General features: G+C 45.8%; 1 protein-coding gene across 7 annotated transcripts; it reads left to right on the top strand.

Annotated features, from left to right (window-relative positions):
• The first annotated feature begins 213 nt into the window (after positions 1-213).
• PATL1 (PAT1 homolog 1, processing body mRNA decay factor) lies at positions 214-27657 on the top strand. 7 transcript variants are annotated; one of them, XM_060400157.1, is made up of 20 exons: positions 214-347; positions 2252-2363; positions 8352-8569; positions 8863-8943; positions 9682-9876; positions 10237-10329; positions 10811-10912; positions 11358-11447; positions 11682-11902; positions 13740-13829; positions 16020-16200; positions 16723-16846; positions 17669-17766; positions 18217-18276; positions 19299-19447; positions 20658-20817; positions 24355-24510; positions 26358-26449; positions 26545-26694; positions 27009-27657. In XM_060400157.1, the coding sequence occupies exons 1-20, from the start codon at positions 333-335 to the stop codon at positions 27028-27030; spliced, it is 2409 nt and encodes an 802-aa protein (XP_060256140.1). In that variant the 5' UTR covers positions 214-332; the 3' UTR covers positions 27031-27657. The 7 variants fall into 7 exon arrangements, with proteins under 7 accessions (XP_060256140.1, XP_014956669.2, XP_042088692.1 ...); XM_042232758.1 differs by lacking the exon at positions 214-347 and adding an exon at positions 364-1245 and having other exon boundaries at positions 10258-10329; XM_060400155.1 differs by lacking the exon at positions 214-347 and adding an exon at positions 364-1245.

Genomic DNA, 27657 nt, shown 5'->3' with positions numbered 1-27657 from the left:
GCCACGGGGGGGCGGAGCTACAAGCCCAGACCGCGAGGAAGCCCCCGACGGGCGGCGCGTGCGCAGTCTCTCGCCGCGGGACCTCCTTCCCGCCGCTGAGACTAGGAAGCGGGACGCCAAATCTGTCCCCGCGCAGCCGCCGCCGCCGGGTGCCGAGCGGGGCGGCCGCCCTCGCCGAGGCGCGCCTGCGCACGTCCCCACGCACGCCCCGGCGTACGGCGGCGGCCAGGGGTCGCGAGCCGGTGGAGGACCCGCGCGCGGAGGAGCCCGGGGAGTCGGCGCCTCTTCCCTCCCTCTCCCATTCCCCTCCCCGCTCCCTCCCCCCCCCCAGAATGTTCCGCTACGAGGTGAGCCGCCGCGACCGGAAGTGACCCCTCCCTCGCTCCCGCGCGAGCCCCGCTCTCCTCCTGTCTCTCACGCGCGTCGGTCCCGCGCCTCGGGGGGGAGGGGGCGGCCGGGGGCACCCGCGGGACCCCGCGGAGGGCGTCGGTTCTGGGGTCGCGGGTTTCAGCCGCGAGTGGCGAGCCAGCTTCGCGGGGGGGGGCGGGACCGCCCTGTCGGTGGCCGGCGGAGAGAGCTGACCTCTGTGTCGGGCTGGGGCGGGCCCGTGAAGTGCCGTGAGCACACAGCCCCCCGCCCCCGCCTCGGAGGAGCGCCGAGTAGACAGCCGTGCCCCCGCAGCCGGGGATCCCTGTGGAGGAGTCACTCGGGAAAGGCCAGAGACGCGTTTCCCGCCCTGGACACGGAAGCGTCTCCCCCTCACAAACGGGCGATCGTCGGGCCCCGGGGGCCCGGACTTGCCTTCTGACCGGGGCCGAGGACTGCTTACTGAAGAGGACTGGCGGTTGGGGAGGGGCGTGTCCCGCAGGAGTTCCTTGGGGGCGAGCGGACGGAGACGTGGGCTGGGGGAAGGTCCCGGGAATGCAGGACCCGTCGAGAGGCTTGGCGCTGTCGCTAACTCGCCGTGTGACCTCTAGCGACTCCTGATCCCTTGGACTGTTTCTGGGACTTGTAGAACGGACAGGGTTGGCCTAGGTGATCCCTAAGAGTCTCTCCAATTTGAGAAGCAGTGATTTGGTTCAGTAGACTTTCGCGATTTGCGAGTGCTTCGAGAAGTTGCCTCTGATGTGGAGGCTGTCGCCTGCTTGTTTCGTGTTGAGTTTGGGAGGACTTAAGATGGGTAGACTGGCCCCTGAAGCTAACTTTTCGTTTGGGAACAGCCTCGCTGAGAGGTGGTCAGTCAAGGTATATCAGAAATGTGCCTGCAGAGAGCGCGTGGATTTCCGACCCTGAGTCTTTGGAAACTGTGGACACATAGACCTTCTATTTGATAGGAATGGCTCAAGATCAAACTGGCTTTATGTAAATATGGAGAGAAGCGATGAGATGCAGTGGCAAAGTTCCCAAGAAAACTTGGGAAATTAATCAGTTGAAAAGTGAAATGAAGGGGGAGGGAAGGGAGTGTTTAGAACACACCTAGGTTGTTATGTTGATATCTAGCATTGTCTAGCAATATCCAGTGTTTGTCTAAAACTTTGCCTCCTTTGAGCCTCACAACACCTCTGAAGGAGATGGTATTGTCCCTGCATTACCACTTAAAGAGATTGTGGTTTAAAGTCTAACACAGCGTGAGACACAATAGGTGCTCAGGAGGTTTTGAATGAATTAATCAGAAGGGGTGTGGCTTGTCCAGGTAGCTTGAACTTGTCACATCAGTTTTTCAAGAGTTCACTGTGATTGAAACTTAGCTTTCTCTTTTACCACCAAATATGAGCCTGTAGGAAAACAAACTGTGTGAAGGAAAATGAAGAGAAAGCTTTAAAAGGGATTAATAGTTGAGAATATGACATGAACATGGGGAAGATGAGAATTTCAGTGAAAAATAACTCAGGCAAAATAATAAAGTGTTCATTTTCAGTTGTCATTGTAACAAGTGATGGGAAGGAAGTTGCAGGCCTAATTTCTTGGTTGCATGAGGAAATGCTATTATTAGAGCCTTGATAAATAGAGAAATGGAAGTTTGGGGGAAGAGGTTAAATAAATAGGAAAGAGAAGCTGAAAGAAAAGGTACTGAATCTTCCAATGTCAGGGAAATCGGGGGATAGAAAAAATGCCATCTGTACAGAGAGTTATAATGAAGCTATTGTGTTGATTGGTAAGGTAAGAAAAACATTTTTAGAACATTTTGAAATTGAGGTGGTGAACTTCCTGAATAGCTAATCTTTTTCTCTCTCTTTTTTTTTTTTTTTAGTCTTTGGAGGATTGTCCTCTGGATGAAGATGAAGATGCATTTCAGGGCCTGGGAGAGGAGGATGAAGAGATTGATCAATTCAATGATGATACATTTGGGTCAGGTGCAGTTGGTAAGTGGCAGCTTTCTTTTCTCATGTCTTGGTCTCCTGCTCTTTTCAAGTGCTGCCTTTTATCAGCATTGATACTTTTGTCTTAGCAGGAATATCCTCATTCACAGAGTTGGCAGACTTCTATTCTCCACTCCAAGCAGCTCCCCTGCTCCTCTGGGCTTCTGTTTGCCTCGCTTACAAAACCAGGTGTTTTTCTAAGCTGTTTCCCTTCCAGCTTTATGATCTGTGGCCCTCAGTTGACACTATGGGAAAATCAAGTGATTAGAGAAGTACACATTTTATAAAGGCTTAAAATAATCCTAGAAGAAGTAAATATTTATTTGTGAAATGTACAAATTAACTAGTGGACTAGGAGAAAACTCAGATTCAGATATGTATGTTTTAAAATTTAGTTGATCAATAGTATATAGCATGATCCTGCTGTTGTACTGTAGAATATTCAGCTAAATAGAGTTTTTGATTCCACGAATTTTGGTGATAGAAAGTCTTCATAAGTTAGAAAAGTGCTGTGCACAGATGAGATTTTCTCATCCCTGGAGATAGATAAATATTTCGGGAATTGGAAGAGGTTAAAAAATTAAAGAGCCAAACTAAACTAAAGGTCACAGTTATAATTACTGAGATGAGAAATTTAGGGAGCAAGTTTATATGATAAAGTTTGAAACTTGAGTTTCTAGAAAAAGCATACTAATAAGTTAAAATTAAACTATACTTTAAAAATGAATAGGTAAGGGAATTCCATGGTAGTCCAGTGCTTAAGACTGAATTCTCACTGCCAAGGGCCCCAGGTCCATTTCTGGTTGGAGAACTAAGATCCAGCGTGTGGGAGGCCAAAAAGAGGGAGATGCAGCTATCTTTGCTTTGACTGCTGCTGCTGCTAAGTCACTTCAGTCGTGTCTGACTCTGTGCGACCCCATAGACGGCAGCCCACCAGGCTCCCCCGTCCCTAGGATTCTCCAGGCAAGAACACTGGAGTGGGTTGCCATTTTCTTCTTCAGTGCATGAAAGTGAAAAGTGAAAGTGAAGTCGCTCAGTCGTGTTCGACCCTTAACGACCTCATGGACTGCAGCCCACCAGGCTCCTCCGTCCATGGGATTTTCCAGGCAAGAGCACTGGAGTGGGTGCCATTGCTTTGACTGATGGTGTTGAAAACCAACAGTGACCACATTTACACTGGGATGTGTGCATCTGTGGAGTTTCTTTGAACTCTGTCCAAGCAACAGATATTCAAACTTAAGCAATAAGGAAGAAGAAGAGGAAACTTACCAGTATTGGGTAACCCCAAAATGTTGAATATCAAAAACAAACAAGAGGTCTTTAAAAATATATTGGTTACTGGTTTTGCAGTGACCTAAATGGCTTAAGTTTGTTTAAGCTTAGACCGAGTTGAGTGAACTGGCAAAAATGAAAAAATGTTCTTTGTTCAGTCAGGGTTTACAGAATTCACTGGAGAACTAGAACTGCCGCTTTTGGGAGCAGGAAGAGGAGTATTTAAGGTGGAAACAAGGCTCATTACAAAAGGGAACTGAAGACCTTTTGGACTCCAGCCGTAGTTAAGGGAAGAGCTCGTCCCAGAGGATGATCCAAGATGCTGCTCTTTCTCCAGGGAGGTCACAGGGGAGGGGGGAAGAACAGAGGATGACGGGAGTAGGGGCTGGTGGGAATTGCAGACTATATTTGAAACTTTAGCAAAAACCTGTAGAACACATTGAAGCTGCAGACCAGTGCGTGCTTGCTTCTGGAGCTCTTCCTCACTTAAAATAGTGTACTGAATGTTTCCATTTTATAGCAGATTCATCTGTATTAAAATGAAGTATATTAAGATGAGACATAGTAAACGTCCTCAGTTTGAACCTGGGCTGGAGAGAAATAGTCTTGCCTTCTTCCTGACTTCTAGAGTGCTCGACTTTTTTCTGAGTTTCTCCCGAGATAAGGAGAGTACTGCCTTAAAAGAATTTTAAAGTATGCAGAATTGTGTTTTATGGGATGGAAAAGCAAAAAGTGCACACACATTGAAAAAGCCCCCAGGGTTACACAGTAAAAGAACAGGTTGGTAAAAAGGTAAGAGCAGTGAAGTAGCATGTGGATAGGGGAGCCCATTTCTGTCCCCTGAGGCACAAGGGTGATTAAGGACTTCTTGGTCTACAGAGTCCGTAGTGGAGAAAAGATTTCCAGATGTGAGTCCATAACATTGAGACAGTTGTAAGGTTAAAATCCTAGTTCCTCCTAACACCTTGATATAAATAGTATACAGATTTATAAAAAGAAAATTTCTAAGTCTACCTGTGATTTGTTTAATATATTTCCACAGATGGGTAGAGAATTTAAACAAGGAAGTAGAATGTTAGACCTGTGACATGTTTTGTCTTGATGGTTTTTAACTCAAGAAGTGAGTCTCTTGAGTAATACCTGATAATACAATAGTTATTTTAAGTCACTGGCTACAAATGCTCTGATGTCACCTTTCTGTAAGAAACTAGTCAGTGTCTTTGCATGGAAAAAAAACATTTGCATCATCTTTGAGCAATAAATGGGCCACAGTAAGCTCAACTCATTCTCTAAAAATGAAAGCTTACACTTCCAAGGTATTTATTAGATACTCGGGACCATTCTAAATGTTTTGCATCTATTATCAATCCTCATAGCAACCTTCTGAGGTAGGCACTATTATTGTCGTCATTTTAGCCAATGAAGAAGGAAAGTGCCAGAGAGGTTAAGTAACTATGAATACAATCAGTGTAAACTACGAGTTATTTTTAAGAGTCTTTGGGGAATCCTTGGAAATCTTCTGCCTCCGTGTGGAAGGATCCTCATTCTTTCTTCCTCCTTTTTACTGATAGCTGCTGAAATCTTTAGAGACTGAGATTACTCTAAAATTAAATTAACTGTACTTTCTTTTTATTTTGTTTTTATTCAGATATATCCCAGAGACAAATTTGAAGGGAATTGCCACAACAAGTACATGTTTATAAAAGCAGACAGGGTTTTAGTAACTCACATCTGGGTATAGGTTAACTTTTTTTAACATTTGTATTTATTTGGCTGTACTGAGTCAGTTGCGTCGCATGAGAATCTTCACTGTGGCATGTCGGATCTAGTTCCCTGACCGGGGGTTGCACCAGGGCTCTCTGCATTGGGAGCACAGAGTCTTAGCCGTCGGACCATCAGGGAAGTCCCAGAGTATAGGTTGAGTAGTTGAAGGAAAGTAGGTATCTCTTTCCCTTCGTTTCTCTTGCTGTTTGTTTTCCCTACCCTTCATCATTTTGATGAGTGTGGGTTGAGGTCAAATAAACAAGGGCATGTTTAAGTAACTATATTTTTCAGTCATTCAAAGAAGATACAGAGTGAAGGGCCTCTTTACGCCAAGGACGTGTGTGGCCTCTGTGTTGCTTCAGGTGACTCTCCACAAAACAGGAAACACCTAAAATGGCGATGATGGCGTTCTGTGGCATGGATTTCTTTACTCAATGTTTGAAGAAGTAGCAGTTCACAGCAGAGCCTTTCTTACAGAATATGGCTATTAATCAGTGTTTTTTAAATTAATTACTAAGGACAAATAGATTATCATCGTTGATGAGACATATAGTAAAGCTTCCCTGGTAGCTCAGGCAGTAAAGCGTCTGCCTACAATGCAGGAGACCCAGGTTCTATCCCTGGGTTGGGAAGATGCCCTGGAGAAGGAAATGGCGACCCACTCCAGTACTCTTGCCTGGAAAATCCCATGGACCGAGGAGCCTGGTGGGCTACAGTCTGTGGGGTCGCAAAGAGTCAGACACGACTGAGCAACTTCACTTCACTTCATAGTAAAGTTAGTAAATAGGATTATGAGAAGTGAATGAAAACTCTTCTACATTAGAATTAATCCATTAACAAATCAGTTTCTTAAATTTTGGTAATAAATGTTTTTAAAACATCCCATAATTTGGGATTATAGACTCTTTTTTTTCCCCCCTTTTTTTTGGCACTGTTGGGTCAATAAGGTTGGAAAAACCAGTTGGTCCTTCAGAGCATGCTTGGCTTACTCTTCTTTAGCAAAGATGACACCAAATATTAATGTCACAATTGATTTTTGATTATGCTATTCCTTGTGTGTTTTTAGTGACTGATAACTTGGTACTGTAAATCTTTATCTAAACTAGATTTTTCCCTTACTGTGCATAGCACATTCAGATCTACCACAGTCCTCCAAGACTAGACGGTGGTTCCGAGCGTATCAGGTTATAAGTTTGGAAATCCCACTTAACCTTGTTTTTATCAGTAGTTACGTGTTTCTACTTTAAAAAATTTAACATTCCTGAAGAATTTGTGGGGAAGTTTGGCTAAGTTGCATATTTGTATAATGTTTAAATTTTTTTTTTTTAGCAAACATGTATTAGTAAACAGGAAAAAGGAGTAAAGATACTTTTAACAAGTTGCATATGAAAGTCTGAATCTTTTTTTGAAATAGCTACCATTTATTACATCCTTAGTATATACCAGACACTTTTTTTTTCTTTGTATGTTGTTTCCAGTCCTTCTCCTTTCTTTAAATGAGCTATATAGAAAAATTATATGGGGAGGATTGTCATTAAGGACAGTTTTCAGAATTCTGTGTTGTGATGTGAGTTATAAAGAGAATTCCCTGGTGTCTCTCTGTGTTGGGTTTCGCAGAACACACAACACTAAAATAAGGATAAAATATGTAACGTATGCAGCAGGATAGTGCGTGGGGCTCTGGTGGGTTAGATGAGGCAGAGGCCAGAGCTGAGATGAAAAGATTATGTAGAGGAAGCATCAGTGAGGAGGGAAAGAACGGGGTCTGAATTTGAATGCTAAAGGCACAGTAGTAGCGCTTTTATGATGGAGGTAGAAGGGAATGATGAGTGATGTGGTTAAGGAGCCTGGAATGAAAGAGGTGATGGAGGTGAGGTCTAGTTCTGGAGAAGCTGATAAAGGCTTCTGAAGATTTTCATCTGTGAAATAATGCTCTGTCAGCATAAACAATGAGGAAATTACCTGGGATCAGTGATACAGACTATAGCAGTGTGCTGAAATGGCCGCGGTTAAAGAGGGCTGGTGCTCACCTTTCCCCTGACGTACTTGCAGTAGCCTCCTAACAGAGCTCCGTGCTTCCTGCAGTGCGACCCCGTTCTCCCCAAATCTGTTCTCAGCATGGCAGCCAGATGGATTCTTTCAGCAAGCCCAGCCACATCCTGACCTCTGAGGGTCCCATTTCAGAGAAGCTCTAAAGGACCCCTGAGAGCTCCCCTCAACCCGCACCAACCTCATTTTTCTTCTACCCTCACCCTTGTTCATTCCAGTCCAAACGCAGCCCTTGCTGCTTCTGAAAATTGTCGGTCTCTAATCCTAAGTCCTCTATACTGACCGTCCTTTGCCTGAGACTTTCTTCCCCTAGATATCCACGTGGCTAACTTCTTAACTCCCGAAGTTTTGCTCAGATGTCACTTTCCTTGTCTGTTTCTTATGGTGATGGATGCCGTGCACCTAGAACAGTGTTTGTCACATAATAGATGCTCAGAACACACCAATTGGATGAAATGAATGGATTTAAAAGCTTGTAAAGAAGATCACAGTTATCTAAGAGAAACTTGTATGCTAGCATGAGTTTTTGCCTAAAATGTCACAGAGTCTCAAACCCACTGGTTGTAGTATATGCATATATCACCAATTTAGAAATCTGTTTCAGAATATAATCTAGATGCCATTGCTAATGTATTAACCTATTACTTTGAATTTTGTAAATTAGTTTGAATTTAATTTTTTTGAAAATTAGTTTGAATTTTATTCCTGCTAGGATGTTTGTTCTCAATGGTGAGAAGCCCACTTTAAATGTGCCCCCTTAATTTAAACCTTATTTCGTGTGTCTAGGTGGAAATTTAACTTCCCACCTGTCTTCTGGAGTTGGAATTGTTTATTGGCTGACAGAAGAATTTCATGAAACTTTTAATTCCAATATGAACTCTGTTTCTTTTTCTGATTTCCTCATAGATGATGATTGGCAGGAAGCTCATGAGCGCCTGGCTGAACTGGAAGAGAAGCCTCCTGCAGCAGTTAATGAACAAACCGGCAATGGAGAACGGGATGAGATGGACTTGTTGGGTGACCATGAGGAGAATCTGGCAGAGAGGCTCAGTAAGATGGTGATTGAAAATGAACTTGAAGACCCAGCTATCATGAGGGCGGTACAGACCAGGCCAGTGTTGGAAGTAAGTGGCTGTGAGCTGGAGCACACTAGGAATTGAAGTAGAGTATTGGGCTTTGCTGTTGCTGTTTCGTTTACGATACCAAGAGAGTTACACGTTCCATAGAAATCTGATGGTATTATTCCTCATAGCAGTTCTAGAGATGAAGTTGGGGTAAAAGGTATTTTCTAGAATGTGGTAATTTCTTGATCCTCAACAGTTGCAGCTCTTTGGGAGCTTTGTTCACCACAGACTGGTAAGTTCCCCAGAGAGCCTGCACTATTCCACACTTTGTGTGTGTTTTCCCTTCTTGCTAGCCCCAACCAGGAAGTCTCAATTCCAGCATCTGGGATGGATCTGAAGTTCTGAGGCGAATCCGAGGACCACTGCTTGCTCAGGTATTAAACGTTTTCGCGTTATATAAAGTTTCTAGCGTCCGCAACCTGGCTCCTGTTGTTGCCCTTCCCTTACTGGAGCGATGTGCAGCTGTGTGCTCTCTGCTGGCCTTGTGTTGGTCACATTGTCCAGCAGCCGTAGCTGAACCTCAGACTCCATGGTAGTGCCCACTTGATTGTGCTTTCCTTTGAAATGGTTGAAAGGGAGCCATCGGAACATGAAAAGTTTGGCAGCTTATGATCTCAGTTTCAATTAAAGTCATTTTAGGGGCTTCCCAGGTGACACTAGTGATAAAGAGTCTGCCTGCAGTGCAGGAGTTGCAAGAGACACGGGTTCTATCCCTGGGCCGGGAAGATCCCCTGCAGTAGGAAATGGCAGTTCACTCCAGTATTCTTGTCTGGACGACTGAACACACACTCACTCATTTTCAGGCACGCCTGTCAGAGCAGGTTGCTGTTGGCCAGGGGTCGAGGGCAGTGGGAGAGGTGACTGCAAAGGGACAGCGCTGAGAAAGTTTGGGGAGCGACAAAACTTCTGAGTCTTGATTTTGGTGGCAGGCCCATGACTCTGTGCATTTATCAGAATTTAGTTCTCTATGCCACAGAGGGTAAATTTTACTGGATATGAAATAAAACTAAATTAAAAATTAAAAAAATAATTTCTCAAGGTATTGGGCATCTGTAAAGGTGATTAAGACATTTCGAGCTAGCTAATTTTTTTAACACTACTTCCTCAATTAGGAAATGCCTACAGTGTCTGTGTTAGAATATGCCTTGCCTCAGAGGCCCCCCCAGGGCCCAGAAGACGATCGGGACCTTTCCGAGCGCGCATTACCAAGGCGGTCCACCTCGCCTGTCATTGGGAGTCCTCCTGTTAGAGCTGTCCCCATAGGCACCCCACCTAAGCAGATGGCTGTGCCCAGCTTCAACCAGCAGGTACCTCTCATCAACAGGCACTCAGCCCAGGATACTGGGAATCTGGGCAAAACTCTTTGGGAAATATGCTGCTGGGAGGAGGGTGGAAGTGTGGGGTAGGCATCAGGTTAAAAAGGAAAATAGCCGGTTAGAGGAGAAGTTAGCACAAATAAGAGACACATTCCCCAATGCCCTTGGCTGGTGCTGCTCCTGTTGCTGCTGCCTTTTAATCGGGGGAGAAAAAGGGTAGTGAGCCACATTTAGTGTACATATCCTTTTTAAAGTGTTTTGCTGGCTGCCCAAAACCTTGGCAGAGAGGTAGCTGAAAGCTGGGGGGAGTGGGAACACACAGCATTGTCCACATCCCTTTTTACCTTTAAGATATCCCTGCTTTCCCTAGAGCCTGTGCAGTCCTGTTCCATAGACTTCCCTCCACCTGAAACCAGCAGCTGGAAAGGAAGGCCAATGTGGAAGGTATGGGGGGAGGGTGGCATTGGTCTGGCCTAGTTAGGCTCAGTATCCTCTGAAACGGTGGAGTCGCAGTGGACACGAAGAGCTGAGCATGGCGGCCATATCACAGGGGCGTCAGAGCAGGGCTTAGTTAAACCTCCAGCTTTCTTATCATGCCATCTCCCTCACTGCTACCAGAATATATCCTCTTGGAGAGAATTTGCAGGTCAGAATATCTGCTGGTCCCTCCCTCAGATAGCATGGAAGGGTGGGGATAACTGGAGAATTAGCTAAATCTTCCTCAGTTAAAAAGTGGCACGTTGCTTGGTATTTGTGAGAGGAAGTGACCGAAGGTTCTACACGTGGACCGAAGCCATAGCAGTTTGCTTGGGAGTAGGGCTTTGCATTGAGTTCTGTGTCTCTGCCAGTACTCGAGGGGAGGGAGCACAGGCGGGGGGAAAGCCAGCTTCCCTGAGTGCCGTCGCACGTATGCTTGTCCTCGTAGATCCTGTGTCCAAAGCCTGTGCATGTTCGGCCCCCGATGCCGCCGCGGTATCCTGCTCCCTATGGTGAGAGGGTGTCTCCAAACCAGCTCTGCAGTGTCCCGGTACGTCGCTCTGCACCCAGGTGAAGGTGTGCAGTGTGTATTTTCTCATCAGTGTATCGGTGCCTCCTAGATGATGCGTGTCTCTCGTAATCTCCATACTTGAATTTCTGGGTCTTAGAGTGCCCGGGTCAGCAGACATGGTTCATCGTACTCAGCTGTTTCTTCCCTCAGCTCATCTCGTATCTTTAAAGATCTAGACTCGAAATGATCTGGTTTCGTGCTGTTACACTCCCTCATTCGACTGCTGCCTTTTCACGTTACATAATCCTGGTGCTTCGTAGCTCCTAGCATTACTCTCTGTTCCATTCCTTCAGCGGACAGTTCAGCTCTACCCTTTAAGAGTTTTCCTATCCATGTCTATTCTGCATTTCCGTTGAGTTCCTCTCTTGTTTCTCTGTGTTTACGGTATGACTCTAATGTTTTCTTTTCCTTTTCTTTTTTTTAGAACTCCTCCCTGCTGGGCCACCCTTTTCCCCCTAGCGTCCCTCCTGTCCTCAGCCCCCTCCAGAGAGCACAGCTTCTTGGAGGAGCGCAGGTAAGCGTAGGATTAGCTCAGCCCATAAGGAGCTCGCCTAACTTTCCTAAGGTTCACTGGCTCACATCCGCCCCCACCCTTTCTGTTTTGCTGCTAATCAATTCCTACTGCCTCTTCTTTCTTCCTGCCATTACTTTCTCAAGCAAAGTTATTGATGGAAACAGTATTCACTGTTCTGTGGATGAATGTAAGGGGACCTGCCAATCAGCTAAATCCAAGATCTTGTTTTTGCAGCTACAGCCTGGACGGATGTCTCCCAGCCAGTTTGCACGGGTCCCTGGATTCGTGGGCAGCCCACTTGCCGCCATGAATCCCAAGCTGTTGCAAGGGCGAGTTGGGCAGATGCTCCCCCCTGCGCCAGGCTTCCGCGCCTTCTTCAGTGCCCCACCCCCTGCTACACCACCACCTCCACAGCAGCACCCCCCTGGCCCAGGACCCCACCTGCAGAATCTAAGGTATACAGAGAAAGTGTGACTGTCTGTCCCTTGTCCACTGAGTCACTTGATTGTTGACATTTAGTGATAGAAGGTAGCAGTCTCCTTGCTGTTTTCAAATGATGTATTTTGTGATGTTATTTGATCCTCAAGTTGGCAAACACAGAAATGTTGGATGGTCTCCAACGTTTGATGTGAATCCCATTTCCCTCCAGTCATGTGCTTCCTGGGCCTCCCAGGTGGCTGGCTCAGTGATAAAGAGCTGCCTGCCAGTGCTGAGCCTTGGGTTCCATCCCTGGGTTGGGAAGGTCCCCTGGAGAAGGCGACCCCTTCTAGGATTCTTGCCTGGGAAATCCCATGGACAGAGGAGCCTGATGGGCTATAGTCCTTGGGGTCACAAAGAGTAGGGCGCAACTTAGCAACTAAACAACAGGATGCTTCCTACTTAGATTTGCACATTAATAACCTTTTTCTGGAGAAGGCAATGGCACCCCACTCCAGTACTCTTCCTGGAAAATCCCATGGACGGAGGAGCCTGGAAGGCTCGAAGAGTCGGGCACGACTGAGCGACCTCACTTTCACTTCTCACTTTCATGCATTGGAGAAGGAAATGGCAACCCACTCCAGTGTTCTTGCCTGGAGAATCCCAGGGACGGGGAGCCTGGTGGGCTGCCATCTATGGGGTCGCACAGAGTCGGACACGACTGAAGCGACTTAGCAGCAGCAGTCACCTTTTTATTTCTTCTAAAGTTTCTTATGTCTCACATATCCATTTGACACACACACATACATGCGCCAAGTGCTTCTCATCTAACAAGAATTATCTTACACTGAGGAACAGTGAGGGCAGTCCCTGACGGCCCCGTGGTTAGGACTCAGTGCTTTCACTGCCATGGCTCAGGTTCAGTCAGGGGAGCTGAGACCCAGCAAGCTACATCGTGCAACCAAAGAAAAAGAGGAACAGAGATAGAGATGCTGAGTTGTCAGCTAATCTCAGTGTTTAGCTACTTGCTTGCTTCCACTGGGACTTTACCATAGAGGTTTAAGTTCCTGCTTCAGTGAAATTGTGTTTTATTATATATCACATTGTCTCAGGGTTCTCCTGAGAAGCAGAACCAATAGCATATAGATAAATAAAGAAGAGATTTACTTTAAGGCATTGGCTTACATGAATGTGGGGCTAGGAAGTCCAGAATCTGTAGGGCAGGCCAGCAAGCTGGACATTCTGTTGGAAGTTGTGGTTGCAACCTGAGGTCTGAATTTGTAGGGCAGGTGAGCAGGCTGGAGACGCAATCAGGCCTTCCCATATTCCAGTCTTGAGGCAAAATTCCTTCTCTGGGAAACTGGTTTTCCTTTTAGGGCCTTCAACTGATAGGCAAGTCCCACCCACATTATCTAGGGCCATCTTTCTATTTCTTAAAGTTAATTGTAAATGTTAATAGCATCTATAAAACACCATCACAGCAATATCTAGATGAGTGTCCAAACAACTGGGTGTCTTAGGCAATCAGCATATTAAATTAACCGTCACATGTATATTTTCAGGATCATTTCCAAATCTGAATTTGAGTACATTAAATTTAGTTAGAGACTTCTCCTTAACAGCTAGGAGCAAAGAGAATTAAACTAGCTTACTGCTGATTCACTCAGATTTTATGATTGTCTTTTTAGGAGTTGAGAATTGTCTTTCATGGAAGACATGAAAATACAGCTGTGTCTTCCTTCTGAAAGATCTTCTTAGAGTAGACACCAGCATTCTCTTGGGTGAACCTGTGTGAAGTTATCCGGTATTGATCACATTCTTTAAAGCTTCAGGTCATCAAAAGGACAGAACTGAACATCTTTCCCTTTTTCTTAGATCGCAGACCCCAGTGTTTAGACCAGACACAACCCATCTTCATCCACAGCACCGTCGACTCTTGCATCAGAGGCAGCAACAGAATAGAAAGTACGTACTTAACCTCTTTTGTGGTTTCTTAATCTAGGTTTCATTTTTGCCTGATTTAGCTTACTTTTTAAGTAAATTTAATCAATATTGAGCTTATTTCAGCTGGCTAAGTCAGGTCATACGTGCTAGTTTATGTAATGCACAAGCTTTGAATGACTAGGGCTTATCAACTTATTTCCAAGTTAATATGATTCTGAAATGCAGTCTCGATCTGGGGTGGGGGTGGCCAGCATCTTCCACTCACTCCTTACCAAGTTCTTCCCATACTTCTGGCTGCGTTTTGTTTACCGTCTCGGCTCGGAGGTGATCTTGAAGTATAGTCTCTAGCATTACATTTGGGTCTTATGTAAAGCCGACAGTCACTTCGTTTTTGCCTCTGTTTAATCTTCATTCAAATATATATTTATATATGTGGCCCCAGCTGTGTACCAGCTACTGTGGTCAGTTTGGGAGATTGAAAGAACAAGACATAACATGCCCTTGCTTTCATGGAGCTTATATTTTGTCATCATTCTTATACATAAAATAAGAGAATTAAACATAACTTTGAAGTTTTTGCAGCCTTCCCTTTTATGGTTCTTTGTGTCTAATTTCCTTTTTCTTTCAAAAAAAAAAATTCTGGAATATTCTTTGCAGAGGTAAAAAACTAGTATGGGCCTTTAAGATACAAAAAATACAAACCGTAAAGGAAAAGATTAATAATATATTGACTGTTAAAATACAAACAGGCCTGCAGTTGACATTATGGTATTGTGCATTTCAGAATTTGAAAAGGTAGATCTCATGTTAAGTATCTTACCCGCCCCCAAGCCCCCCAAAAGGGAAGAAGAACAAAGGGACCCAAGGAGTGGGTGTATATGTCTAGTGCCTTTTTTATGCTGCTGGCATGACAAGTGTTTGCATTTGTCCAGACTTACCAATTTGTATACATTAAATTGTACATTTCTTTGTACAGCAGTTAGCAGCAGTTATTTGTAAAGTTGTTTACAAATATTTTTTATGAAATTGTAAAAATATATTAAACTTCTGTGTAATAAAAGGCATCAGACACAAGCATGCAGTCTTTCAATAGAGGAAACCTACATGGCTCATAAAAACACAAAGATTTTCAGGCTCACTTGTAATGAGAAAAGTGCAGATTGAAATTAGATAACCGTTTTATATCCTCAGACAGCAAAACATGAAGTGTCTCAACACTGTCGTTGTTAGCAGGAATGGAATATATATAGGCTTTGGAGAGAGAATTTGGCAATAAACAATAAGATTTATAATGTAGATACATTGAATCCTAGCAGTTTTACTTTTCAGAATATACCTGGGGGGTATATTATCAATGTGGACAAGTATGAAACACATAATATTGAATAAGAATCAAGGAGCAGAATTTTATGCCTAATACCATTTATGTAAAATGGAATACTACTGTATGATATTTAAAGGTAGATGTACAAGTAATATAAGTAATAAAAGGTAGGTGTACAAGTAGTAAAAGTATAAAAATATTTCTTGAAGGATATGTATCAAAGTCAGGATAGTAGTTCCTATAGGAAGGAAGGGGAGCTGGAAACTGATCTTGAGGGCTGTAGGTGGCCCCTCAACTGTAAACGTAGCACTGTGTTAGGTTAATATTTTACTTTTTAAAAATCTGAAACAAGTTTGACCAAATAATTTTTTCATTTAGTCCAAATGGTGAGTAAATGGATTTTTGAATAATGTTTGCTGGACCTTTCTATGTGTTTAAAGTATATCATAATTTTCAACAAGTTTTTTAAAAGTATGTAGACTTGGAGTCAAGGTAGCCTGTGGTCACACCTCTCACTGCTGCCAGGTGTACTGCTTTGGGCAAGTTACCTGATCTCTTCTGAGCTCAGTTTGTTGTCTTAAGTGGGGAAAATAAACTTACGGACCTCATAGGGTTATTATGGGGCTTATACACAAGTCCATAGGAGAAGGTGCTTAGCTTATGGTAAGGCACCCAGATTTTAGTTTAGTCCTCTGATTAGGTATTCCATAGCTCCTTCCTCTCAAATTTTGTTAAAATTCTATTCTTTTTCACTCCTCTTTTAATAAAAGCAAAGGGGATTTTTTTTTTTTTTTTTTTTTTTAGTTGGCCTGGTTTACTCCAGTATTGTTATAAGGTGTAATTCATGTGTCCACTCGGAGTGCATGTGACCTGTATTTCCTTTCCAGTCAGCATCGGACTCTCAACGGTGCAGGAGACAGAGGGAGTCACCGGAGCAGTCATCAGGATCATATCCGGAAGGACCCGTATGCTAACCTCATGCTGCAGCGAGAGAAAGACTGGGTCTCTAAGATTCAGATGATGCAGCTGCAGAGCACTGACCCCTACCTGGACGACTTCTACTACCAGGTGCGTGCTCTGGGCCAGTGCCCGGATGACTTCTGTTACCAGGCATGAGCACTGACCCCTACCTGGATGATTCTTATTACCAGGTATGCACTCTGGGCCAGTTTGAAAGGTAAGCTTAGTCACTTACCCTGGTGAAGGTACTCATTTAAGTATTGGTATAATTTTCTTCTGAGGTAGTCTTCAAGTAGGTAAGAATTTTGTCCCGTTTTTCAAGCTGAAGAATCTCTCACGATATTCACTGAAAGGTTTGCATATATGCCTTTTCTAAACTATAGAGACTCTCAAACCAATATTTTCAAATCTTTTGGCATCAATAATCTGGTTCTTAAAATTAAGAATTTTGGCAGTCTAATGATGTTTCCATTGATGCTAATTTTGAAGGCTGGGATTTTTTGATAAAGTAAATTCTTCACAATCTGATAAAAGTTAAAAGCCAGTACGTATAGAGCGCGAGCAGCGGTGCTGCCACTGGTGTAAGTCGCTCCATGATAGAGAGCGGCCAATCCTCTTCTCACATGGCAGAATTACTTTGAAAAACTGGAGAAGCTGTCAGCTGCTGAAGAAGTGCACGGTGACGGCCCAAGAAAGGAACGCACCAAGCTCATCACGCCCCAGGTGGCCAGGCTGGAGCACACCTACAAGCCAGGTGAGGCCGCTGTCCCACGCCCACGGCCGAGAGACTTGCTGTGCTGCTGGCGGGACGGCAGCCGCAGCTGTGTGGATGACGGGAAGGGGACGTGTGAGACTGATGTGCGCGGCACCGCTGTCCCTGACAGATGCGGAGGCCCACTTACTCAAGCGTGAACTGGATAGTTTGACAGATGACCTTTTAAGTCCATTCCTGCTTGAGATTCCATGACTTTTTAAAATGTTATAATTTCTAGTATCCATAAAATAGATAAAGGGGAAGATACTTCAGACTTTTCATAATTACAACCAAAAAAAAAATGGAAAAGGATATCTTTTGATAAGAGATTGCCTTCGATAATACATGGATTTTTGTAGTGAATTTTTAGGTCTGGAGTAAAGACTAGAGAACATAGGACCTCCTGGCAGTCTAGTGGTTAAGACTGTGCTTCCACTGCAGGGGGCTTGAGTTCCATCCCTGGTCAGGGGAACTAAAGTCCCCGCATGGAACACAGCGGGGCTTCCCTGGAGGCTCAGCAGCAGAGAACCCACCTACCGTGCAAGGGACAGAGGAGACGCAGGTTCAATCCCTGGGTCAGGAAGATCCCCTGGAGAAAAAAGTGGCAACCTGCTTCAGTATTCTTGTTTGGGAAATCGCACGGACAGAGGAGCCTGGCGGGCTGCAGTCCATGGGGCCACAAAGAGTCGGACACGACTCAGCAACTAAACAACAGCAGGCCATGCAGTGGGGCCAGAAAAGAGAGACTGTGATGATCTTCGTTGAATGCTGTCTGCCTGTGTTGCTGGGTTTTTACTTGTTGGCAACTTTTTGTCCTTGCAGTGCAGTTTGAGGGCTCTTTGGGAAAGCTCACTGTCTCTAGTGTGAATAATCCCCGAAAAATGATTGATGCTGTTGTGACGTCTCGGAGTGAGGATGATGTAAGTAGCCACAGAATTGTGTGTTTAAGGAAGTCTGGGTCAGCACTGCTTCTTTGACGGTCCCTGGGTTGGGATCCTAAGGCAGCCAGGCAGAACCTGGGGTGGCAGGAGCCTTTGAACTGGCTCCTGCCAGGTAACCCTGGCCACAAACAGCATTAGCTGTTTGTTCCAGCTTTTAAAACTATCATTTTCTGTGTGCTTAAGATTTTCCTATGGTATCTTCATTTTCCATTGCATTCTCCAGTACCTTTTGCTCCTCTGTGAACTTAGTTACTAGTTCATGTGTGGGCCCTTCAGTCAGCTCTGTGACCTTTGCCCCCATTACTTCTGCCTGATTATTAATCCCCACAGTACTGTCACAAATAGAATTACCTATGGAATTTACCAGCAGTAAATAATTCTTAACATGGTTAAAGAGTTCATATTGAAAAGTCTTTTCTTTTTTTTTAGGAGACAAAAGAAAAACAGGTTCGGGACAAAAGACGAAAAACCCTTTTCATAATTGAGAAAGTAAGTTTAGAATTGCCAAAGGTGCTGTAGTTGGTTTCAGCTTAGCAGACTGTGAAATGTGTGTGTACGCGACACGTGGGGAAGTAAACAGTCGGCCAGTGTCCTGCGATTTTAACTGATGTACATGTTTGTGCAAAGTGCCTGTTGTGTACAGGGCATGCTGGAAAGGAGTGTGGTTTACCTCGCCTGTGGCCTCGTGGAAAGAGCACTGTAGTTACAATCAGAAGTCCTGGGGTTTTGTCCAGGCTTGTTCAGTTAGTGGCTGAGTGTTTTAGGGCAGGGCATCTTTCTAAGAAAATGAAGAGAAAAATTACACTGTTCTGCCTGTGAATGGATTGTCTGTTCAGTCAGTTCCCGTATGTTTATTGACCATTCCCTGGGTGTTGGGCACTGTCCTGGGTTCTAAGGAAAATCAGTAGTAGGCAGTTAGTGTTGAACCATAAAACACCATGTTGTGGGGCATAGAGTATAGGCGTTAAGAGCACAGACTCTGAGAACAGGCTCCAAATCATTTCTCACCAAGTCTGTGACTTGAGGCAAGTCATTTAACCTTTCTGTGCCGTCTTTGGTTTTTTAATCTTTGAGAATGAAAGTGGTGAGAGTCTCCTCTCACTGGGCTGTGGTGAGTATTCCATGAGTGAGTATTGGCACGGTGCTTAGAGCGGGGCCTGGCACCCTATAGTCGCTAGCTGTTTCGTTTTCACAGATAGAGGCATCACGGGACGCGGTGGCGTGCATTGCTCACGTTACTAACAGGGCTGCTGCTGGAAACTTTGGGAAGTGGATAATCGTGTCACTACCATCGCCTGCTGGATTAGTGGTCAAGAAGGGGCAGGGAGCGATTCCTGAAGGGTGTCTTCTTCCTGAGTTGTTTGACAGTGTTTCTCTGGGTTTAAGCGAGCAGGTTTTTCCTCTCACTCTTCTGTGAGCTTCCACTCTTACGTTGTTGTCTGCTAGTCCTGGACGGCCACGTTGTGCACCTCACGCTGAGTTTGCTGAGGCCCGCTTTGTCTCTCCCTTAGACCTACAGTTTACTGCTTGATGTGGAGGATTACGAAAGGCGTTACCTCCTAAGTCTGGAAGAAGAGCGACCTGCCCTGATGGATGAAAGAAAGCACAAAATTTGTTGCATGTACGACAACTTAAGGGGGAAATTGCCTGGACAGGAGAGGTGAGAATTGTGTCCTTTGGTGAGAACATTAGTCTCGCTGGATTCCTTTGAGCTTTATATATCCTGCCTTTACCCTTCCTTACCATTTCAGTAAGCTCACTCCATAGAAAACATTTTAGAATCCTTTTGAGCCTGGGGTGGGGGAGGGGGTGGAAATCTATGTATCTTGAATTCATTCATTTAGCAAGTACCTCTTCAATACCTATTAGGAACAGTGCTGGACGCTGGAGACAGTGGGAAACATTTAGTTTCTTTTGTTGAGCTTATAGATTGTATCTAGTTTATGCTTACTAATGTTCAACCGTGTAATCTTTATGTATTTTCTTTCCTACTAAGATGGAAAGTGTAAACATTCATGCTTTCCTGGGATTGCCATACAATTCTTATTTGCTGTGGAAGCCAGTCAGTCTTCCAGTGAAGACTAAGCTTCTTAGTATAATTTCTCTGTCTCTCTGTCATCTCTCTCCCACCCAGTATCTGGAATAGAATCTTGCTAATGGTAAATGTTCCAGAAATCACAGTATTTATTTGATGAATGCAAGAGGATGCTCCCTTTGTCTTTGCCCATTCAAGAGAATTGATGATTCTTTTTGAAAAGGACCTTCTTTTTAGCACATCTTTTCTGGAGTTGGACTGACAGGGAGCTTGGTTGAATAAATCTGGGTTTCTCCGTAGATTGGACTGTTACGTAGCCAGTAAAATCTGTAAAGTATTATGTATTGCCATGGAAAAGTGTTTATAAGTTTTTGAGTGAAAAAAGTAACAAGCCATATAAATTATATGGATCCCCCTTTTTTAAAAATGAAAGATAAAAATATATAATACACAGCAAAAATGCCTTCAAAATGATAGCACTAGTGAATTATCTCTGAGATTATGAATATTATTAATACATGTATATTTCAGATTTTGCTGTTTTAACCATGTCATTTGTGTCGTTACTTGAAAGTTAATAAAGGAAATCAGTGCCTATGGTTAGATTAGTTTTTTTAATGTACAATTTTTGAAATGATTTTCAATATTCATGAAACTCAAAGAATTTACTTTTTATTATTTGTTGAGAGTTGGTAAAGTAATTCTCACTGTTTTGTAGTGCAGATCATTGCAGGGTGCACACGAATGCAGTGTGTTCATCTGGCAACATGGAGGAGGAGAAAGGGGGTTTCTGCGTTGCTGTTGCTGACCCGAGCTGGCCTTTTCTTCCCCGCAGCCCGAGTGACGACCACTTTGTGCAGATCATGTGCATCCGAAAGGGGAAGAGGATGGTGGCCCGGGTCCTGCCTTTCCTCTCCACAGAGCAAGCAGCGGACATTCTCATGACAACAGCCAGGAACCTGCCTTTCCTCATCAAGAAGGATGCGCAGGATGAGGTGACCCGCCATGTGGGGTCCTCTTTCCCTTGGGTCTTCACAGTGGATAAGATTTCCAGAAGCCAAACTTATTTTCCCCCCTTTTCCCTTTTGTGTTCTTTTACCTAATCTTTGGCTCCATGAGTATTTAAAGCAAAAACTTTACTCCAAGCCTATGTTTTTAATGCTACTTCTTTATCCAACAGACCATGTCCCTAAACATGAGGAAAGCAGTAATTCCGTCTCGTGTGACACAGTTGTTAAGCTGTGATCTGCGTTAGAACTGCTTTGGAAGCAAATAGTTCAGCCCTACCCCAGACTTGCTGAATCTGTATTTACAGAGAGAAGGTCAGGCCCCCGGCTGGGTCTGACTGCTCACTATTTGCAGTTCATGATCTTGCTTACCTTATTGGATGTAAAGTATCATTCATGGGCTGTTTTTAGTGGCTTAACACTGACCTGTATGCTTACTTCAATGGTGTCCCACAGGAATTGGGCCAGTGCTTTTAAGCAGTTTAAACTGGGCTAGAATTTGTGGGTTCTATTTTCTTTACTGTTTTTAGTAGTATTTTAGATTTTATTTATTTTTGACCGTGCTGGGTCTTTGTTGCCTCATGGGCGCTCCTCTCGTGGTGGCCAGCAGGGCTGCTCCAGTTACCGCGCTCGGGCCTCTCTCTCTCGGGGGTGTGGGCTTTAGCAGTCGGGGCGCACCGGCCTAGTGACTCCAGGGCACGTGGGGTCCTCCCGCACGGGGGGTCAAACCCGTGCCTCCTGAACCGGCAGGCAGGTTCTTTACTGCCGAGCACTAGGGAAGCCATGGGCTAGAATTTGAAACGTGATTATCAAGTTTGTAAGAATTGCTCTCTGCTTATTCCTATCACAATACTTGAAAGATTAGCAAAATTCGAAATAGTATTAGACCTTCAAAGCAAGAAGTTGATACAGCTAGCACAAAGGGCCAGTGCCATTAAGTATGAGGTTCAGAAGAGTAGAGTTTATGAGAATGAACCGAAAGGTGTGAGACTTATTCTTTCTGAAACAATAGACTCGGAAGAGTTTCTTTACTCAGCAAATGCTTACTAAGCACTTCTGTGTCCCAGGCACTGCTCAGGTCCTGTAAGTACAGCAGCTGATTCTCGGTGCTAGGAGTTAGAAACCCAGAGAGGCCTGCTGTAGTGGAGCTCACCTGCTACTGAGGAAAACTTGGTTGAATTTAGAGGCTAAGATTTTACCTGTATGTGTTAAAGAGTAATAGACCACATCTGTAAATACTGTTTGTTTGAAGTAATAACAGGTTCCAGGTCTGAGGCATAAAATGTACAAGGTAATTATGGAGTATCATGCCAGAAACCAAGAGAGCTGAAAGATGACTATGGTTCTGCCTGAAAGATGCACAGACCGACTCGAAGGAACCCCCTTTTTGGTCACAATGGGATAATTTGTGTCAGAAACAAAAATTAACACCAGTGCATTGCTGTAGACTGGATATGTTTCGTGAGTCCATAATATGAAAAGAATGTACTAAACACTTTAAGAGATTGCTTGGCCATCAACTCATTATTCTGAAAAGTGGTAAGTAAAGGAAAAGAAGCATTTATCCTGCTGCATTACAGCCACGTGTCAAGGTGACTAGAGTGTTGATATTAGGAAGTTCTTCTTTACAGAAGAATTTCAGCTAACAAATTCCAAAGAAACGACAAAATGGCCGTTTTACAGCTCCTAATGGAAAAAACAGTCTGTCTGGGCAGCAGCCATTACTGGAGCTGAAAGCGTGAGGTCAGAGATGAATGGGGATTTTCTCATTTCTTTGGTTGGGGCAGGCTGGCCACACCTGAACCCGCAGACGACCTCAAGCCCCACGGAGGGGAGCAGCGTGCTTCCTGACGCTGCGCGGAGGGAGCTCTCAGCTCTCCATGGGTGTCTTGCTGCACACCGCCCTGCCCCCTCTGCTGAACTCGAGTTCAGTCAAACCTCTGATCCTAATTACCAGTTTTTACGGGCGAAAGACTGAAGATTGGGTCATTCCTAAGTGATACCACAGAGGTGCCATTAGCCAGATTCAAACTATGGGACAGATGACCCAGTTTCTTCAAACAAATGGCATGAGAAAAGGAGACGGGCCAGTGAGAGAGGACCTGCTAACAGATTCTGAAAGCCTTAAAGCCACATGCAACGCGCGGGTCTGGTTTGAACCATCATTAGAATAAATTGGCTCCTAGGCACTTCTGAGCCAGCTAGACTAACTTGAGTTTGGAGTGGATATTAGATGATCGTTAAGGAGTTAAACTTCTGCAGGTACGATAATATTGTGACAGCAGTGAAGTGTTGCTGTTTATGAAAAAGATGATGTGGTACGGGAAGAACATAGATTTAATGAGGTTGGCAACCTGTTACTGATTGAATTTTTGGAGTTTGGTTGTGGGTACGTGGACTTCACTATACTGTTGGTACTTCTGTGTACGTTTAAAATGCTCTGGGCTCCCAGGCGGAGCTAGTGGTAACGAGCCACCTGCCAGTGCAGGAGGCGCAGGAGACATGGGTGCGGTCCTGGGGTCGGGAGACCCCTGGAGGAGGGCCCGGCGACCCACTCCAGGATTCTTGCCTGGAGAGTCCCATGGACAGAGGGGCCTGGCGGGCTACGGTCCCTGGGGTCGCACAGAGTTGGACACAACGGAAGTGACTTAGCACGCACGCAAGAACGCTTTAATTTTTAAAGCTCTGCTTGTTTAGAAGAGTCGACCATGAAAAGGAGTCTCTCTGTTCTTGAATGCTACTTAAAGCTGAACCAGCCTTCATTTTTCATGCTATGGTCATTGAGTGCTGGAAGCACCCTCGACTTGAAGTGTCACAGCCTGGTTACACCAGCAGCCCTGTGTTTTAATTTCCCAGTCTGGGCCTTCTGGCAAAGCAGAAAGAGTGAACTAGCAGGCTGGAATCCAACAGCCTTGAATTCTGGTTCTGGCTACTAGCTTTGTGACCAGAGTCTGGGTTTCTGATCACTTAGCATCTCTGATCTATAAACGTTGATTGATCACTTCTCCGTTTCCTCATTGAGCTTTTATAAAGATAAATCAAGATACCATTAAGTCTGAAAATACTTCTCAGTAACTCTCTGACTCTCAGAATTTACCTGTTAGAGTGCCTCTCATAGTATAGTAAGTTGACAGTTAACTCACGGCTTCTCTGTATCTTAGACCCCTGAGGGTCTGTCCTGTTTATCCTATGTTTTTAGCCCATAGTGCCTGGTACATTGTAAGCATCTGAGTATTTGTAGAATGAATACTGATGTTCTATCATGTATCTTGCTCTGTATTTGAGAAGTGATTTTGCACCCTTGGTTCACACAAGTAATGATGTTCCTGTGCGCGTGGAAAAAATTCTCAGCAGTTGCCATGGAATCCGCTGCTGAGATGCTGGCAGTATCTGCCGGACTTGTCAGGCTCCTTTGTTACATCTTGCCTGGGGCAGTGAGCACCCCTCCGTCCCTGCCCACTCAGGGCTGTGGCAGAAGCAGCAGCTACCAGACTGTGATGGCCTGTCCGTTCTGTCTTCCGGTAGGTGCTGCCGTGCCTATTGAGTCCCTTCTCTCTCCTCCTCTACCATCTTCCACCAGTGACCGTCACCAGCCTTCTGCAGCAGCTGATGAACCTACCTCAGAGTGCAGCGGCCCCAGCTCCGTCCAACCCGCACCTCTCTGCCGTGCTCCAGAACAAGGTGAGCCCTGAGCCCTGCGAGCCTTCTCAGCCCGAGGAACGGGTACAAATGGTGGCTGCTGGCGGGAAACAGGAGGGCTAGGGGGTTGCAGCTGTAGCCTCAGCCGGGAGCTCCATTAAGCTCGTGGTGACAGAAGCTGGAGGTGGTAGTGATTTTCACAAGACAGGGTGCTCTGTACCTCACGTGGAGAAAACCCGGTTTGTGTTGGGGTGCAGACTCCTTTGGTCCCCTGCTGTGCCCTCCCAGCAGCGGCTGCCACGCTTGCGTCCTCAGTGGGTGTGGAATTTAGAGCTCCGCTCTGCACCAGGAGGAGAGGTGGGTTTAAAGGGCTGAAGGGTGTGGGGGATCTGGCCTCCTCACTTGGACCTTTTCCCGGAGCTCTAACCACCGACTTCTACTTAATCTCAACGGCCAGCTCGTAGTCTCACGCCACACCCGAGTGCAGGGAAGGCTGGAAACATCTCTGAGTTCACGCCATTGTCACCACGGGTAGAGTCAGATCTAGTAGGAGGAAAGAGGATTAGGTAGGTAATGAGCGGTCTTTGTCACAAGACATCCCAGTTCATATTTCATTTATATCAGATTAAAGGTCCAGAGACTCCCAGGAGTCAGTACAGAAGGAGAGCGGTGCGCTTTTAGGCAGAGCAGGTTTCCACCCCTCCTCGGCCGCGTCCTAGGTTTGTGACCGTGAACCGGTCATTGCACTTTGCTGAGCCGGTTTCCTGATCTGTAAAGTGGAGGTGATGTCGGCGTCACTTAGGTGAGCAGGCGGCCGTGAACGATGCAGTTTAGTGCTGGGTACGCAGTGGCGCTCACTCGGGACCATCCGCTACAGTAGAGGGACAAGGAGACCCGGGGCGGGTGGGGGGGTGCTCTTCTGCACCTGAAAACCTGGAGAGCCTGGCTGGAAGGGCAGGGAGCGCCTCGGAGACGGAGAGGGCGGCGGGGCCTCGGGACGCGAGACGGGGTCCCGGAGTTGTGTGCCTTCCACGTTATTCGGTCCCTTAGCTTTATTTTGATAAAGGCAGTGCAAAAGCCTGAAGGCAGATGAGATGATGTGACCTGCTGTTTTTCTGACAGTGACATGAAGGGACCTTTGTGGAAAGGCGAGGATATCCTCCGTGAGGTGGACTCAGACGGGGGGCTGGAGTCCCAGGACCTGCCCGCTTCCCTTCCTGGGCCCTGGCAGCCGTGACCCGTGCGTCCAGCCTCGGCCTCGCCCGTGTTTTTGCCCCTTAGAGTCTGTGTTTTCTGCTCTTCCTGCCCACGGAGTGAAATAAATATTCATGTGTTAGCAGTCCTAGATACGGCGGATGGATCTGCTCATCCTCTCTTCATCTTTCAAACTCTCATTAGCATCCTCTAAGCCTTTATATTTCCAGATATGTATGTCATTTTTTAAGGGAATGTTTTCTTCATAGCCTAATCATTCCATTTCCCTTTCTTTGTGTATTTTCCCACAGGGCTTTAACACCTGTTTTCTTAATTCAAACTCTATGTTTTACTTTTTTTGTTTTTTTCTATAAACTTTTAATTTTCTGTATCAAAATTTGTCTTCTTGTAACTTTCCCTTCTATTTCTGTTCTAGTAAATAGGAGAAAAGCTACCCGCCCCCCACCCCCATCTTGTGGCAGGGAAGAGTCTGCTTTTCATCAAAGGGTGGGATGGGGGAGCTGGGGGCTGTGGGGCCCGGGGCTCCCGTTGCCCTTGAGAGCCTGAGCTGCCGAGTCAGGAGGGACCCTTCTGGGCTCTGCGTGGGCTCGGAGCAGCACGGTGGAGGGTGCCTGCATTCAGCGCTGGCCCCGGCCGTCAGTGCGGCATCTGACACCCTCTGTCTCCTCTCACAGTTTGGCCTGTCCCTGCTCCTCCTCGTCCTGAGCCGCGGGGAAGACCTACAGAGCTCAGACACCGCTTCAGAATCGGCGCAAAGCAACCCGTGGTCAGTCTGGGCCGTGTTTCTTCTTTGAAGTTCTTTCAGGTCCTCTTTTTCATTCCTTTTCTTACATTATTATTTTTCTCGGTTTTCCCTGTTAGGACGGAGGTGATGTTCGTGGCAACCCGAGAACTTTTGCGGATTCCCCAGACGGGCCTGGCCAAGCCAGTCTCTATACCCACAAACCTAGTATCCCTCTTCTCTCGCTACGTTGACCGACAGAAACTGAACTTGCTGGAGACAAAGCTGCAGTAAGTTGGAAACAGGAGGGTCCCACATCTCCCTGAAGCTGGCACTTCAGAAGCTACGCTGAGGAGGTTGGGGGTGAGAGGGGCGTGAGACGCCGTGAGCCCAGTGGAAGAGATTAAAGACTTCTGTGAAATACACGAGTGTCTGCTGGATGTAAAGCACTGTGGCCGCAGCAGAACCCTCCCAGTGGGACAGCAGCTGGGGTCCAGATCTCGCAGTGTTCCGATAGGAGAGGTCACACAGGGCTGGGTTCTGGTGCAGATGACTGCTCTCTGAACTCATTCACACAGGTCTCCTCTCTCTCTTTGTGCCGTAGGCTAGTTCAGGGGATACGGTAAAGGCCTCCACGCGCGTCCTGTGCCTCCTCTTGGCTGCCTCCTGCTCTGCTGCCATCGCCAATGGAGTGTTGTTTTAAACGAGGGAGGGAAGGTAGCTCACTCCCCAGAGCGTCTGGTGGGACCGAGTCCATTCACAGGGGCTGTCTCTGAATGCCAGGTCCTGCCCACTGCTCTGTGAAGCGTGGCTGGGTTCACACTTCGGCTGGTTTCTTACCTTCTGTGTGACAGTCCTGCATGTCCCACGTTACTCGAGTCTTCTCCATCCTGCCTTTTCTTTGCCCTTGAGACACAAACATAACCTCTCCCTTCATCCCCCCACCACCGCTCCAACTCAGAGTAGGTTGTAGCCTGCCACAGAATCCCTTCCCTCATCGCCCCTTATTTCTATGACTGTAGGAGAGCTGATGAAGTAGAGATATAAATATATACGCGCACACACACACCCCGACACATATGTTTATGTGGCCTCCAGAGGGCCCTTAAAGAACGAGTTTAGACTGAGAAATTTAGTTGGCACACCATCCCTTCTCTAACCACAACCCAGCTGATGTGTTTTTAATCTGTTCCTCATCCATCCTCTGCTGATTTGATGGGTTCTCCCTGTTCTAATAAAATATAGGGTATGCA

The sequence above is a fragment of the Ovis aries genome, chromosome 15, assembly GCF_016772045.2.
Source record: "Ovis aries strain OAR_USU_Benz2616 breed Rambouillet chromosome 15, ARS-UI_Ramb_v3.0, whole genome shotgun sequence".
In the NCBI taxonomy this organism is placed as follows: Eukaryota; Metazoa; Chordata; class Mammalia; order Artiodactyla; family Bovidae; genus Ovis; species Ovis aries.
The sequence above is the reverse complement of the archived record's forward strand: the minus strand, read 5'-3'. Positions and strand labels throughout refer to the sequence as shown.

Excerpts from the sequence above, each read along its gene's own strand:
- PATL1 (XM_060400155.1), top strand. The coding sequence starts at position 1,126 with ATGTGGAGGCTGTCGCCTGCTTGTTTCGTGTTGAGTTTGGGAGGACTT. Across the intron at positions 16,201-16,722 it reads TGGACGACTTCTACTACCAG|AATTACTTTGAAAAACTGGA; the intron begins GTGCGTGCTCTG and ends CTCACATGGCAG. Across the intron at positions 24,511-26,357 it reads CTGCCGTGCTCCAGAACAAG|TTTGGCCTGTCCCTGCTCCT; the intron begins GTGAGCCCTGAG and ends CTCCTCTCACAG.